Source organism: Pteropus vampyrus, unplaced genomic scaffold, assembly GCF_000151845.1.
Source record: "Pteropus vampyrus isolate Shadow unplaced genomic scaffold, Pvam_2.0 Scaffold162, whole genome shotgun sequence".
Lineage (NCBI taxonomy): Eukaryota > Metazoa > Chordata > Mammalia > Chiroptera > Pteropodidae > Pteropus > Pteropus vampyrus.
The window spans coordinates 170,540-187,582 of NW_011888943.1; the positions used below are offsets into that span (position 1 = coordinate 170,540).

At 46.2% G+C, this 17,043-nt stretch overlaps 1 protein-coding gene across 1 annotated transcript in view; it reads left to right on the top strand.

The window, feature by feature from the left end:
* The window catches only part of CTCFL (CCCTC-binding factor like), a 35,924-nt gene that overhangs the window by 8,507 nt on the left and 10,374 nt on the right, over positions 1–17,043 (top strand). The window contains exons 8-10 of the mRNA XM_023536614.1: positions 474–656; positions 4,929–5,052; positions 6,372–6,498. Coding sequence (XP_023392382.1) covers positions 474–656; positions 4,929–5,052; positions 6,372–6,498 — 434 coding nt within the window. The remainder of the gene's footprint in view (positions 1–473; positions 657–4,928; positions 5,053–6,371; positions 6,499–17,043) is intronic.

A 17,043-nucleotide genomic window follows, 5' to 3' on the forward strand; every position in this document is an offset into this window, starting at 1 on the left:
AGGAGGCCGGGGTGGGGGAGAGTGAAGGCTCAGGTGTTCGTGCAGCAGAGAGCAGGCCGGGCGCCCGAGGCAGAAGCCGAGGCCGGGCACCGCCGGGCGCTCTGAGCACTTCGGTCCTGGGAGGAGCCTGGCTCCCGGGGTGGACCTTGATCGCCAGCAGGGAGACCAGGTAATGCCCCCGGAGGGGCGATGAGGGGACAGGTGTGCAGAGAAGAGGGTGTTCCTGGGAGAGACTGTCGGGTTATTAACAGTCATGCTGTTTATAACGTCTGAATAATCACGTGTGTCTCCTCTGAATAATCATGGCTTCTAAATAAAAGAAATAAAATTTACATTTTTCTTAATAGTGTGCTCATCCTTAGGGAGGGGAGGAAAAAAGGTACATGATCAAAAATGTCCCATCCAAAAAATAAAAAAAAATAAAAATCCCTGGCAATAGCTAAGCCATCTGTTTTCTTCCCGGTCTCGCCCAGGAGCGTCACATGACGGCTCACACCCGAACCCACACAGGAGAGAAGCCGTTCATCTGCCAAGTCTGCAGCAAATGTTTCCGGCAGAAGCAGCTTCTCAACGTCCACGTCAAGAAATGCCACGAGACAAACTTCACCCCGACCGTTCACGAGTGCCCCAAGTGCGCCAAGGGCTTCTCCCGCTGGGTAAGCTTACACGAGTTACGCAAAGCCCCGCGAGAAAACCCCCTGTCCCCCGGGCAGGGTGTCGCACCGTGGGACTTAAGACAGTATCTGTCGTGCTTCAGAGGAGTGGTGACCGGTTTTCTGGAGTCACAGAACTCGCGAAAATCTTAGAAACGTGTGGTCTCCCCTGTCGTGAAAAAAGACGATCCTACACACAAAACCTTGGATGTGGTTTTAGGGACTTCTCAGCCTCCCTGAAAAACTTTACGAAGAACCCCTGATTGGAGTGTAGCATTTTAAAATTGTTCCTGGGAATTAGATCACAGAGAGAATGCAGTTTTCAGAATGTTTTGTAGATGTTCTTCGTGTGGCGCTGTGGGACCTCTGCCAAGAAAAACATTTACTCCTCGATTTTATTCTTTTTCATGTTGTTTTTAGTTACCGATTGCTGCATGACAAATTACCTGGAAACTTGAAACAACAAACATTTATAATCTCACACGTTTTGTGAGTGGGGAATTTGGGAGCGGCTGGGTTGAGCGGGTCTGGCCCACTGTCTCTTAGGAGGCTGCGTCAGGATGTCAGCTGGGGCTGTGCCATCTGAAGGCTGGACAGGCTGGACGGGCCACTTCTGAGACGGCACACTCGGTGGCTGTTGGCAGGAGGCGTCAGTTTCTCACCGCGTGGGCCTTTGCATCGGGCAGCTCAAGCGTGCGAGGAGGAAGCCATGCTTGAAGTGACAACATTACTTCTGTTCATTAGAAACAAATCACTGAGTCCAGCCCACACTCGAGGGGTAGGACGTGAAGTCCCTTCGGCAAGGAAGTGGGTCAAACGATTTGTAGACTTTTTAAAATCACCACAAATGATTAGCTAGATCCTTAGATTCTAACTTTATAAATGTTTGGAATTATCTGAAGCTGTTTTTATGGGAGAAAACTTTATCTTTTCTCTTAAAATGATAGGGTAGTTGTGCTTTTTAGGGTAGCACAGCGAGATAATTCGGGAATGTTAATGCTGTTAGTTCAAAATTTCAAATACAAGTAGTAGCAGTGCTCCCCAAACAGTATTATTCATACTGAGTTAAAATTGTAAAGAGTTACATCGTAAAGAATCTTCCCTTTAGTGTGAATGCCAAAAAGCATACTTAGACTTCACCCCTAGAATACATAAAGAACTCATAATGAGGTAATAAAAAGGACAAACACCCATTTCAAAACAGGCAAATGATCCATATAGACATTTCTCCAAAGAAGATGTACGAATGGCTGATAAGCTCACGAGAGATGCTGGCATTCTTAGTCACCAGGGAAACGTAAATCAAAATCACGGCCCGTTACCCCTGGAACCAGCCCTTGGGGTGACCAAACTAAAGGAGCCAGATAATAAAAGATGTGGAAAGACGGGGCAACCCGGACATCGCTGGTGGGGTTTTAAAATGGTGAGGCCACATCGGAAGACAGCCTGGCAGTTTCCCAGACCGTTAAACATACCACGTGACCCAGCGGTCCTTCTCCTAGACGTACACCCGGAGGAATTGCAAACGTGTGACCACACAGAAACTTGTTTACGGGGAGATTCGAAGCCGCGTTGTTACCACAGCCACAACGTGAGCAGCGCCCCCCAAACAGAGTCAGCGGACCTTTGGCACAGGAGCAGCAGCAACGCGATGGACTGAAGATGGCTTTGCAGCACGTGGTGCCTGGCTACCCGGACGGCCATGTAAAAAAATAAAATCAATCTAGATGCTGACCTCGCACCCCTCGCAAAAATGAATCAAAAGTGGACCCCAGACTGAAACGTGAAACACGAAAGTGTAAAACTGCTCGAAGATGACACAGGAGAAAAACCTAGACAACTTGGGGTGTGGCGGTGACTCCAGCTGCAACATCCGAGGCACAGTCCACAAAGAAATGACGGGTAAGCTGCGCGTCAGGAAAATTAAAGACTTCTCTGCGAAAGACGTGGTCAAGAGAATGAGAAGAGAAGACACAGATGGCAGAAATTATTTGCAGAAGTCACACGTAACCAAGGACGGTCATCCGAAATATGCGAAGAACTCTTAAAACTCAGCAATAAGAAAACAATCGACTTAATTAAAAAATAGGCGAAAGACTTTAACAGACGCCTCACCAAAGAAGATTTGCAGGTGGCGGAAGGCACGTGAAAGGATGCTCTGCATCATATGTCATCAGGGCCAATGCAAATCAAAACAGCGAATGATCACCGCACTCCTATTAGAATGGCTAGAATCCGAAAAACTGACACCACCGAGCGTCGACGAGGAGGTAGAATGCCAAACCGTACAGCCGCTTCGTAAGACACTTTGGCCGTTTCTTACAAAACTAAACATAGTCTTACCATTTAATCCGGCAATCGTACTTCTTGGTATTCCCTCAGAGGAGTCGGAAGCGTACGTCTGCACAAAACCTGCACACCCAAGCAACCGAGATGCCCTTCAGCAGGCAGACGGACGAACACACTGTGGTCCATCCTACAATGCAGCATGATTCAGTGCTAATAAGAAGCGAACCGTCAAGCCATGAAAACACGTGGAAGAATCTTAAACATGCGTGACTCAGGGAAAGAAGCCGATCTGCAAAGGCTGGATACTGTACGAGTCCAACCACAAGGCACCTGGAAAAGGCGAAAGCAGGCAGATCGCTGGTCGCCAGGGCGTGGGGAGGGGAGGGATGAAGAGGTGGAGCACAGAGCATTTCCCAGGCAGTGAAACTACTCTATGAGGCCATGATGATAGATACGTGTCATTATATGCTGGTCCCAACCCTCGGGACGTGCCACACAGAGTGGGCCCCGAGGGGAACGCTGGCTTTGGGCGATAACGGTGTGTAATGTAGGTTTGTCGGTTACAGCAAACCCGTGACTCTGGGTCGTGGCGGAGGCTGTGCGGGTGTAGGGTGAGGGGCGCTTGGGTATCTCTCTCTCTCGATTTTGCCGTGAATCTAAAACTACTCTAAAAACTAAGGTCTTTAAAAATAAATAAAAGCATATCTGAACACTTGAATCCCATCTAACTTTTTTAAGTGAATTATTCACAAACTGCTGTGACTATCATAGGCCGGGCCCCCTTCCGCCCCAGGAAGGACCCCCACTGTGCACTCAGAATGTCGGGGCCTCCTGTCTCGAGAACCATCTCTCTGATACAGATGTTTGTTATGAATCTTTGCCCTCTGAGTCCTAAAGAGCCTACATGTCCTATCGATTTATTCCACTTTTTCAAGGCTGGATGTGTTTTTTGTTTGTAATTCAAAACTGACATCAGAAGTTCTTAACTGTGAACTTCATGAGGCTGTAAGGAGATCGTGGGTATGCAGATAAATAGTTACTCTTCTGGGACAAGGAACCATAGCTTTTATGTCCTTGACCCCTAGAAGCTGCGTTTGTATAATCATCATATAAACCGGGAGTTGGCAGACTTTGTCCGTCAATGGCCAGATTCACTCTGCCCCAGCTGCTCATAATCTGAGGTCACAGCCCAGAAGCAGCCGTAGATAACAGTTCTTGAGTGAAGGAACGTGGCTTGTTCCAAAACACTTGCTTTCCAAAAACAGTCTGCAGACTTGACCCCCAGGGCCAACCCCTGCGGATAAGCATAAAATGAAAGAATCTTAAATAAGCCGTAACAGTCCCCTCCACTTAAATGTGGCTCCTTCCCGCTGCCAGCCGTAAGCCAGGACAGGCCTGCCGAGCCCCATACTGAGGTCAGGTGGGACAGGGCACATAATCATCTCTTCTAATGGCATGTCACCAGTGTCATTATTTTTGCACATGAACTTTTCAAATCATGAAAGTTAGTCTCACTTATTGTAACTCCTCCTCAGTGTTCATGTAGAAAAATATATCGCTAGTAGGCTGGACTGGGAAATCTGTGACTTCCGTTTTAATTCTAAACATCGTGCACGGTGTCCATAACTGCATGGCAGGCGGTGAGAGGAGCTAGCGGGCAGCCAAACCTCTGTGGTATGTTACTGATTTTCATAAAATCGACGGATAGGTTGGATGTCAGCTTAATATCAAGCCTCGCTTTGGGGAGCAGAAGCGTCCTAGAACGCTTTCGTCGTCTTATTGACGATAAAGAAATATTTGAAATGAGCTAGCTTTTGGCCAGACTTACAAACAACAGAAAGGATCACCTTTAAAAAGTCATCTCTTTGGTGCAAGGTGGTAAAAGGCACGAGCTACCCCCGCTTTTCCGCAGCCCGTGCCTTCGAAACGGCATTCCTTCGGAGATGCTGACTCGCCATTGTGTGTTCTGTGTCTTGTCTCCAACAGAATAATATGCAGAGACACTCAGAGAAGTGTGACTCCGGGCAGGAACAGTCGGCCAGCTCAGCAAAAGGAGAAAGAATGAAGAGGAAGAAGCCGGCCACCCCGAAAGAAGCACTCAAGGGAGCCGGTACCTGTTTTCAAACGGATGGGGTTTTCCTTTGACATTGATTTTCTCGTTATAAACTTTCCTGGGTGCTGAGTCTTACTCTGCAGGGGACACACCCAGAAACTCTAAAGGTCAGCCCTCCCCCCACCCCCGAAAGTCCCAGTCTCGCAGGCCCGGCTCTGTTGCTGCTTCCTGCCGCTTTGGGCAGGTTTTGAATTTCATTTCTCCTCGTTTGGTTATTGACAAAGTGGGCGTGGTCACTTCCCACCTCTCAGGAACGGGAAGGTGATGGAGCACCCCAGCTGGCGTCCACATCCCCCACTGCACGGGTTCCTGGGGGAACACTTTAGCGAGGCGACGTGACAAACGCACGTGCCCACGGCTCTCCTCTCCCGGGGGCGCCCCTTAGCGGAGCTGCTGGACTGTCAGTCACCTGGCGCCCGGTGGAGCCCTGGATGCTGCCTTTGTTCCTGGGGCTGCTGCGACCCGCGACCACAAACCGCGGGGCTTAGAACAACAGAAGTTTCTTCTCTCTCAGTCTGGAGGCCGGATGTCCTCAATCTAGGTGTCAGCAGGGCTGCGCTCCCTCGGGGGGCCTCAGGGAGGGCCTTTCCTGCCTCTTCCTGCCTCTGGTGGCCCCAGGCGTCCCTCGGCTTGTGGTTGCCTCACCCCAGTCTCTGCCCCATCTTCACGTGGCCTCTCTTCCGTGTCTGCGTCTTTACCTTTTCTGTCTCTTTAAAGATACTTGTCATTGGATTTCGGGTCTGCTTGGAAAACCCAGATGATCTCATCTCGAGATCCTTAAGTATATCTTTGGAGACCCTTATTTCAAATAAGGCCACCTGCACAGGTTTGGGGGGTTAGGATGGGTCGTGTCTTTTTCGGGGCTATGGTTCACCCCACTACGGGCACAGTCGTCTGTCGAAGAAGACAAACAGATGAAATCCAGCCCCAATCCCAAGCCCTGGCCACCTGGACCCTGTGCTCTAAGTGGGACAGATACTATATTTTTTAAAAAAAAATCTATGTAAAAGAGGTACCTGAAGGCCCCTTCTCAGACACTTAAATGCAGTTTGTTTTTGTTTTTGTTTTTGTTTTTAAAAAAAGACCCACAACAGGGAATGATCCAGCCCCAAATGTCTTTGGAGCTGAGGCTGAGAAGCCGTGACCCAGAGCAGAGCTGAGATCAGAATATTTGTCCCATCCTATCCACAGAAAGATGGCTTTCTAAAATGTTTGCCGCCAAGTTAAAAAATTAAGCGATCGTTTCCAGAATATGTCTGCAACAATTTCTTGGCTTTATTTTAAGTTTGCCAACCCTGTGCTTTTTCCCCCCCAAGAAGCCACAGCGGAAGAGCAGTCCCCGGGAGAGACGCTGCCACCTCCCGTCACTGGCGGGGAAGGCACCGCGGCACTCGACCTGGGCGCCGGCGCCACCTGCGAGATGATCCTGAGCATGCTGGACAAGTGAGAGAGCTTCGGCTTCCGGCCTCCCTGCACGCAGTTCCCAAAGCGAGTTAGAAACGTTCAGAATCTTCTTCGAAACCATGAAGTTCCTGACGACGCATGGTCACAGTTTTTCCCAAAGCTTGAGAGAGTGCCTAGAACTCGTTGCCAGGTTTCGAGTAGCTGTTTAAACAAACAAACAAACAAAGAAAACATTGCAGGTATTTTATTAAAGGCCCACATCTTGAATTGGAGGGTAAAACCTCAACCCTATGAATTCATTCACTTGATACTGCCAAGGTGGCCCACAATGAATCAGCAACAGTATTTGGATAATATTTATTTTGATTGTAGTGTAGACTAACTATTTAGCGCTTCAGCAAACAGTCAAAGCTGGGAAATTTTATGTTGAAGTGTACACACCCATGCTATTTCTAATATTATTATTTTTAGACATAACATACTAATTTTATATCCTCTTTTATACAAATGAATTTTCCATAACGTTTAAAGCCATCATAATACTTTTAATTAGTTCTGAATTCAGTGCAAAAGACCTTAATGTTATACAAAAAAAAATGAGTAGAAAATGAAAAATTCTACATTAAACTAGAAAATAATGCTAAACCTATCTTACTCTGGAATATGAGCAAAGTTCACTTTTATAAATTTTGTATTCTTTCGTAATTATGCTCTTTGGCAGGTAGGAAATCCCGCTGGTCACAGTCCACGATTGCTTTTTAGTATACCAGATCATCGCCCTTTGGTTTCGCTAAAACAGCTTTATGTTTTTAAAATAATTGGCAAGGTGAGGAGAAACATAACACTCTGATGATGAAAACGTGTCCTTGTAAAGAATTTGCACTTTTCGTAACACCCTATACTTTTCTCTTTTACCGATTGAAGACATTTTTTCCACCTTCGAGCAATATGTGAAATGTCTCTTTAGCACTTAAAATTAAATCGTACCTATCTTCACAATGAGTCATATTCTTCTTAGCTCACCACGTGCTTTTGCTACAAACTTTTCTCCCCATATTTTAAAATCAAGGCTCAATCCTAAATTCAAATTCTTTTTTCAGCTTTATCGAGGTATAATTGGCAGATAATATTGTACGGTATTACAGTGTACATCACGATAATTCTATATGTGTCAACATTGTAAAAGAATTTCTCCCATCTAGTTAACCAAATTCAAATTCTTAAAATGCTCGTCTGTTAAAAATATCCCAAGTCCAGAAGCCCTGGGTAAGATGAACATGCAGAATCAATTTCTCTGCGTGAAGGGCATTATATTCACGACAGCAAATAATTGCATTCATGTAGTGAGACTTCAATGGTCTGTTATCTGCTACTGTTGTGACTATTTGAACTTTCGTAATTGTTTTTTATTTTTTGACTTGTTTAAAGATGTTTTGCGTAACAGCAATAAAATGATTTAAGATTATCTGTGTTCTATGTGAATAATGGTTCTTAAAAACGTCTTCTATGCATGTTGAGGATGTGGAAAATTGGAACCTTTGCGCACTGTTGTTGGGAACGTAAAATGGTACAGCCCCTAGGGAAAACAGTCAGGTAGCTCTTCAGAAAATTAAAAATGGAATTACCATATGACCCAGAATTTCATTATATAACCAAAAATAGGTCTCGAAGAGATACATGTACACCCACGTACATAGCTTGCACAATTCTGTGAATATACTTAACATTTCTGAACTATATACTTAAAAATGGTTGAGATGGTAAATTTCATGTTATGTATTTTACTAGAATTAAAATCGCTTTAATTTTAAAAGAACAGGTAACATAAGAAACCCGTTGGAAAATGCGAGCCCAGTTGGTATCTAAACACCACCAAAACCTCATAAAGTCTTTTATAAGGAATTCGCAGTGTTTTGCAGGTGTGGCACCTGGATGAGATATCGTGTAGAGCGAAATTCAGATGATCAGCTTTGATTCGGTTATGTGTCTAGACTCCCAGCAAACACCTGGATAAAAGGAGAAACTCATTTGTTCCAAACGTGCATTATTAATGCATTTTATTTGTGACAGCAATTTCAACAGTGCCCACAAGAGGGCAGCTGTTCCCTTTCTTTCCCCCTGAACATCAAGACAGGTGCTCAGCTCTTCCATACCGATCAGAACTCCGAATTCTAACGCAATCTCGGCAGTTCGTTTGATCAGTTTTGTAACATACGGAAAGATAAATAAAAAGTGGTCTGTCTGTAACAGTAACGGGAGAATTTCCTGCACTCGATGCTGCTAAGAAAGGGACCTGTAAAAATTCTGGATGAGAGGACGCTCTGGTGGCCCCGAGCTTTGGGATGCTCGGCGTGTGAGCTACCTTCGGAACGCTTCAGCTTAAAATGGTTTTGAGATCCAGCAGGAAGTCATTCTGGAATGTACACCTCTTGCACGGTTTAATGTCTCCGTTTGGGGGGAAGGGTGTTTAAATGACAACATTGTTTGACAGTAGTTTTACTATATAAAGGAAGCTTTTTAAACAAAAAGGCCTGGCCAATGCCACTGTCATTGGAGCCAGGGCTGGCTACCACAGGTGGGAAGCGGTTCATATGACAAAGTTTGACAGCCCACCTTTTGAAAGTGGCAAAAATTTCCAGATGCCATTTGCAGTATAAATGTTACATTTTTTGATGACCACTGATAATCGTACTGAATAGCCCTATGAATATATGCTTTGTGACCATCAGTCATCAGTGGGCTTACACCTGACCAGGGAAAGCCTTAGGACATTTGGCTTAACTAATCAACTACATTTTCCCGATCACATTTTTATTGCAGTTTACTTTAATGGAGTGTATCAGATAAAACAGAGATTCGAAGGGAAGCCTACTTAAGGATGCTACTTTAGGAGCTTTTGGTCATCCCCAAGGCAGGGCCTCATGTCTTTAAATCACTGTCTTTTACAGTATGCACAATTTAGGATTTTAAAAGACACCTAATGCTGATTTTTTTTCTGAGCGGTTGCAGACAGAATACCACATAGGGTGCTCAACTGTGCTCGTTGAGACAAAAACTGCAGAAAGAAAAATTCTTAACTGAGCCACGATGGCCGGAAGCCAGCCCCAGAGCCGTATAGGAAGGCTGCAAACAGCGCTTGTGATGAAACGTCCCCCTTAGGAGCAACCGAATGAGCTGAAAGGCACGTTGCTGTCATTTCCTGTTCATGAAGTATGACAGGTCGTGTATGAGACCAAAGGTCGCCGATTAAAAGACTCATCCTGATGATTATTATAATTACATCCCAAGCCTGAACTATCAGAGTCGGCAGAGTAATAACAGGAAACGGCGTGCCAGACAATGAATTACTTTAATCAATCAGCGTTGGCTGCGTTGTCCTGTGGCTGTGCCTCCAGTGGCAGCCCGTGCAGAGTGCCTGGGTCCTGTTCAGGACAGTGTCATCTGTCACGTGGGTGTGCACTTCTCCCTGTGCCGGTCCCCTGGTCACTCCATCTGCCTGGGCCGGCGGGGTTCCCCTTCCAGATGTGGCTCTGTATATGTCCCACCACATAACACGCTGGCCTTCACCTGATCTGGTCATCCTAGGGGGACCCCAAAGCCTTCAAGGCCCTCGACGACCGTGGTTCAGAGTTCTCTCTGGGCTCTTGGATGACCCAGGGAGCGTGTGAAAAATATGGACTCTCGGACCCCGCCAGGCCCACGGGATTAGAACCCTGAGGGGCGGCCCTGGAGAATCGGCGTTTTCCAGTTTCACGGCAAAGCCACCTCCCGGGGCCCTGCTCTCCAAGCTGGTTCTTCCCCACTTTGGCCAACGTCAGAAAAACTACAGATGCTCTCAGTAGCCGGCCCTGAGCACGTCGTTCTGGCTGCTTCCACCCAAAAGGGTGACTCAGCCTCTCTCCGTCGGCCTGTTCACTGGTATTTGCTCCAGCGAGCATGGAAGAAGGCAGAGCCCCCGGAAGCAACACGTGACCCGCGCTGTGGCATTTGCCAGGCCTTCTCCATGGTTGGGCACCAAGATCGCACACGCAGGTGACCTGGGAGCAAACGTGACAGCTTTTTACAGTGGCGGAGCGTAACCCGTGATGCGGGGGGAGACAGCGAGAAGGTTCAGGAGTTGCTATTCCAGGCTGATGGCAGATGTGTCACATCGAGCACGAACCGTTAGAAAACACACATGCCTGACTTTGCACACTTGTGTCCTGTGTCACGATGACATTCCGCGTTGAGTACTACAGACCCATTTCAGGATAGGAACAGCTGGCTTTTCTTAAAAATTATTCTTATCATTTGTTTTGACAGATAGGATAATCTCAGCACGGACGGATGGACGGACGGGTGGATGGATAGATGGATGATGGATGGATGGATGGGTGGATGGACGGACGGACAGACGGATGGATGGATGGATGGATGGGTACAGGTAGTTACGGCTCACATTTTTTTTTTTTTAGTTTTGTTTTCTAAGAATTCCATGAAGAATCAGAAATTAGTCACGGGAAGGTGGGGCCTTTAAATGTAAATTAATTTATTAATCATAACTTTTTATCTAAGTGAAGTGAGTATTACATTTCTTCTTAGTGCTATTTTCCAACAATACATCTTTTTTATCCTTTTCTTAAATATTTAAATTTTTTAGGTATAATTTACATACAGTAAAGTCCCCCCTTTAAGTGTATAATTCTACGAGTCTGACAAATGAATGGCCACGTACCCATCACCACACTCAAGACATAGGGTGTCCCCATCACCCCCAGACCTCACTGTGCTCTGACTTCCTAGCGACCACCGGTTCCTTTCCAACCTTGTGGTTGTCATTTCCAGAACATCATATAGAGGAATCCTGCCCCTGTGTATCTGAGGCCGGCTTCTTCCTTTCATTCACTCCATGGAATGATTCTGAGATTCGGTCTTGCTCTGCTGTGGGTCGCTTTTTCGTTTTATGACGGGGTGACATTCCACACCCTGCTGACCCATGCACCCGTTCAAGGAGGATTATGAATACAGCCGTCACAAACATCCGTGTCCAGGTTTTGTGTAAACATATATTTTCGTTTCTGTTGAGATTTCTGGATCATAGGACAGATGTACGTTTGTAAGAAAGTGCCAGACCTTTTCCCAAAGCGCGTGTGCCACGCTGCGCTCCCAGCAGCCAGGTCTGAGCGTCCTGCGTCCCCCACATAGCTGCCATCACTTGCAATTGTCAGGGTTTGTTTTGTTTTGTTTTTAGCCATCCTAGCAGGTGTATAGTGAGATCTCATCGTGGTGTTGATTTCCATTTTACTAACAACTAGTGACTTTGAAAATCTTTCCATGGGCTTATTTGCTATCTACATATCTTCTTCGGTGAACTGTCTGGTCGAATCTTTTAACAAATTGGGTTTTTTGAGAGTTGTTTATAGATTCTGGACACAAGTTCTTTAACAGACATATGGTTTGCGAATATTTTCTCTCCGTCTGCGTCTTGTCTTTCTAGTCTCTTAACAGTATTTTTCAAAGAGCAGATTTTTTTCAAAGTTTTCATGAAATCGTATTTATCCTTTTTTTGTTGATGAATCCTTCTTTTAGTATGATATATAAGAAATCTTTGTATAACTCGAGATCACGAAGATTTTTTTCCTAGGTCTACTTCTAGAAGTTTTATAATTTTATGTTTTGCATTTAATTCTGTGATCCATTTTTAGTCAAATTTTATGTCACAAGCTGTGGCTTGAGGTTTACATTTTCACAATCGTTCCAGTGCCATTTATTGAAAAAGCCATCCTTTGTCCATTTAATTCCCTGTGCATCTGCGTTGAGATTAAATCGGCCACACACACGGGGATCTATTTCTGGGCTCCGCTCTGTTGTACTGGTCCTGGCTTTCGTTGATACCACATTGTCTTCATCACTGCAGCTTCACAGTGAGCATCGAAATCCGAAAATACGAGTCCTCTAAAATTGTTCTTCTCCAAAATCGTTTTGATTATTCTAGATCTTTTACTTTTCAGTGTAAACTTTCAGATACCCTTGTTGACATGTACAAGAAAATGTTGCCAGGCTTTGGGGTCGGGGGGGTGAATTTATAGATCAGTTTGGGGAGAATTTAACGTTTTAACAATATCGAGTCTTCCGATCTGTGAATGCAATATATCTCTCTATTTAGGTCTTCCTTGATTTCTTTCATCCGCTTTTTGTAATTTTCATCATACTAATCATACCCAAATGTTGGATTTCTGCCAAAGTTTTTCTGTTTTGTTTTGTTGTTTTTTTTTTACGATGGGGCAAGGGGGAGGTTATTATTGTAAATTGCACTGTTTTATTAAATATTTAATTTCCTACTGTTCACTGCTAGTATAGAATAATGCAGTTAAGTTTTATGTATTGATTTTGCATCTTGCAACCTTGCTAAACTCGCTTGGTATCAGTTGTGGTAGTTCGTTTGCAGATGCTTTGCTGTTTTCTGTAGAGACAATCGTGCCATCTGCAAATAGAAACAACTTTATTTTTCTGCCTCCAACCTGTCTGTTTTTATTTTCTTGCCATATTGCTCTAGGCAGGACCTCCAGCTGTCGAGTAGCAGTGGTGAGAGTAAACATCTTTGCCTTGTTACCAATTTAGGGGAAGGACATTGAGTTTTTTGCCATGAAGTATGATGTTAGCTGTAGATTTTTGTGTACACGCCCTTTATCAGGTTGAGGACATTGATTTTTATTGGCAGTTTGTTTTGAGAATTTGTCATGAATGGATGTTGAATTTTGTCAAATGCTTTTTCTGCATTAATTAAGATGATCATATGCTTTTTCTATATCTGGTGATATGATGAATTATAATGACTGATTTTCTAATGTCGAACCAGCCTTGCATTCTGGGATAAACTTCACTTGGTCGTGATGTATTACCCTTTTCATATTTTGCTGGGTTTGATTCGATAATATTCTGCTGAGGATTCTTTCATGTATAGTCACGAGCAACATTGGTACACAGTTTTCTTTTCCTGAGATATCTTTGGTATCAGGGTAATGCTAAGATCATAAAATGAGTCGGGAAGTGTTCCCTCCTCTTCTATTTTCTAGAAGAGTTTGTATAGAATTAGGATTATTTCTTCCTTGAAGGATCGCATTTACCAGTGGAGCCGTCTAGAGTTTCTTGGTTAGAGAATTTTAAGTGTGGATTCCATTTCTTTAATAAATATGTAATTGTTCAGGTTATCCATTCTTTCTTGAGTGGGATCTGAAGTAAAAAAAAAAAAAAAGTATACTCAGGTCCCTACCCCACCACCTTGCCCCCCCTCAGGCAAAGCCCTTGACTTCCTAAACCCCGATTTCCTCAAGTCATTCGGCATACGCACACCGAATGCCCTTGCCAGACACCGGGGAAACCAAGAGAGAGAGAAAGTGTGCTTCTTGCCCCGAAGATGCTTCCAGCCTCTCCTTCCTATTACCTGGGGTTCCCAAAGAGCAGACGAGCCCCGGCACGTGCTCTCAGGCCCTTTGTTCAGAGGCGTGCTGGTGAATGTTTAATGACCGCTTTGGGTGGGGAACCCCGATCTGTAGCGTATGCCAATGTCCATGGTGTAAATACTCCTCCTGCAGTAGGTTTCAAACTAGCGGCTCACCATACGCAGCTGGGAGGAGACACACAGGTGACCCCCCCCACACAGCATTCCCGCTGTACGGAGACGATCCAGGTAAATAACCCCCAGGGCCTGGGTAACCGCCAGGGCCAGCGAAGGATAGTAAAGTAACTAGGGAGTGATATGTTCTGAGTATCTATTACCTTTATTTTCAACAGAATTCATTTAATTATCAGTATATATAATTCAATTTTAATACTGGCCATGTTGAACAACCACTATGCCAAATTCTTGACAATGCACCCATCGGCCTGTGTGGGTTCACAGATGTGCTGCCTCCCCTTGCTGGCACGGACCCAGTCCCAACTCGGTCAAGCCTCAGCCAAGCTCGGCCAAAAGGGAACGAATAGTTCATGTGTCAGAAGGGTCCACAGCAGCCCTTCAGCAGAGGCTCTTGGGCTCTCTGCTTCCAACACTGTCCAAAGCGGTCTCCCTGCTAGCAGCCAGACCCGCAGTGCACGGTGCTCTGATTGGCCATCCCTGGCCACGGTCCTGGGGCTGGGGGTGGAGTCAGCACCCGGTGGACCAGAGCGATCGTATCCCTGGAACATCTGAGTGGCATTAGGGAAGAAGAGAGGGTGGACGTCCAATTGTCAGAAAGCGAGGGGCCACCACCCCACAGCCTCAGAAGCCCTCGGGTGACTATGGCAGTGCCACTGGAGTATGTGGCTTGAGGCTTTTCAGTCTCAGGATATAAACTTCGGGGTCCCCGAGATTTTCAAATTTAAGAAGTCAGACACACTGGTTTTCACACAGTAAATATAAAACTTTGCACAGTTGGAGGCTCCTCGGCCTCCAGCTCCACCTGACCCAGTGGGTTAGCAGTGTTAGCAGCCTGTCTAGGTCCCTCCCATGCCCCTCTCCTGGCTACGTGGTCCCAGACACACATGCATGTGTTGGTGGGGGCGGGGGAGATTGTTTTGCTTTTGCAGAAGTACCCCAGACCACACGTGTGATTCTGCAACTCACCCTTTCTCACTGTGCGATAAAATCTTGGTCTTCCCCGCCAGCCAGTAGACGGAGCCCTGCAAACGTCAGGGTTGCCTCCGGCTGGACTGGCAGCCGGGGGCCTTTTCATTCATTGCTCCTACTGGGGGCATGGAAGTGCAAAGACCTCTCGAGATTTCTAAATTTGGTCAGAGTGTAGGAGGCGGTGCAGGGCGTGCGCGCGCTAAAAATACCAGCCCGGGTCCGGGGAGGAGGCTGCACACTCAGAGCGGGCAAGGTGGGGAAGCTCGGGGTGGCAGCACATCCGGGGCCCTTAACAAAGCCTCTTTGGTCTCCTGCATGGAGCCACTGGTGCACACGCCCCAGGCCACAGTGTGCCTGTCCCCTGGTGACCGGGCAACGGTTAGAAAAGCTGCTCTCCCTGTGGTCGGGTTGCCCCGTCATCCGATACCACCTCAGGATCTGGACCATATCCGGACGCCCCCTGCGTAGATAGTTACTTACTTTCAACTCACTTTTGGAAATGAAATATGTCTATTTTTAAATAAACCTTCACAACACTGCAGTAAATGGAAAGCCAGCATCACTTGTCATAAATAGTAATGATATATAGATAAACAGACGCTAGGTATCATGATAATAGTATCATTGTCGTTGTTAACATTTCTGAGCATTTGCACTGTGCCAAGCACGGTTCTAATACTCTACAACGTCGACGCACTTCGTCCTCGCAACATCCCCCCGAGTGGGGTGCCCCGCGGCCCCTCCCGTTTTGTAGATGAGGAAAGAGACTCTGAGCAGCGGCACCTTGAAATACACACACCACCAAAACCAAAGTCAGGGGCATCTCGATCGTCCTGGTGCCTGTGCTGGGCGTCTCACCTGTGCTGGACTTTGAATCTACATTTGCTTTCCACATTTGCTTCATTCATTGACTCAGCAGGTGTTCACTGAGCAGGCACTGTGTGCCCCACTCTGGGGAAAAGGCAGGACCCTGTCCTTCCCCGGAGGGGCTGTCCTGTGGCAGAGAAGGCTGAGTTAACAGGCATAGTAGGCAGGTGCTTGAGAGCCACAATGGTGGAAAGGGGAAAGGGCATTCGCTAGCCTGGGCTGGGGGTGGGCAGTGTGATGCTGGACCGAACTTCTAAACGTTGGAGGCTGGCCGGGAGCAGGTGAAAGCCAGTAGGAGAAGATGGCAATTCGGGCGTATTAAAAAGATGGATTAAGGTAAGTTGCGCATCTTCGCCAGACACTCCTGTTGTTAACGCGCTTAAAGAAGGACTTGACCTCCGTCTCCTCACCCGCGAGGCGGGATCACAGCACCAGCCTCACAGAGGGACGTCCACGAGGGCGAACGTGCCGCACAGTTTGTAAAGCTCGCCGGCGGTGCTTTCCGCCACAGAGGGAACGCTCGAAACGTCCCTGCCGATAACGGTGAAGACGACGATGGCTTTTGGCCAGCAAGAGTGTTTTCTGCTGGCCACGGCGGTGTTTTTTGTTCGTTTCTTTGTTTTTAATGTATTTGATTTTTAAAGTGAGTTACAGAGCGGCCTGCTCCCAGCGACTTTAAGGAACCGTCCGGATGACCATGTTTGTCCTCATTTGCATTTTACAAGTACACAAAAAAATGAGCCTGTAACTTCCACATGTCCCTTTTGTATTCCTGAGGCTTTATTTAGCAAGAAGTAGAAATCCAAGACCCTTCTGTTAAACTAATAGCAAGCAATTCATTTCTTGATAGGGGATTTAAATTCCTGACCAAATAGCAAAAGCAACCTAATAATGAACAATATTTCTAAGTAGCACAACTCACAGCGTGGGGCTTTCCAAATCTGATTTAGAAGGCAAAACATCCATCTTTCATCACCGAAGTCCCTCTCTGCAAAGCATTGTGGTTTTGCAGGGCCACCTACTAGAGTAACCAGCCTCCGCTGAGACAAGCTGAGGTTTTCCTCACCTCTCCTCTTGGGGAAAATTAAAAATCTAGAATTATTGCTTAATCAGATGACAGAAAAAAGAAC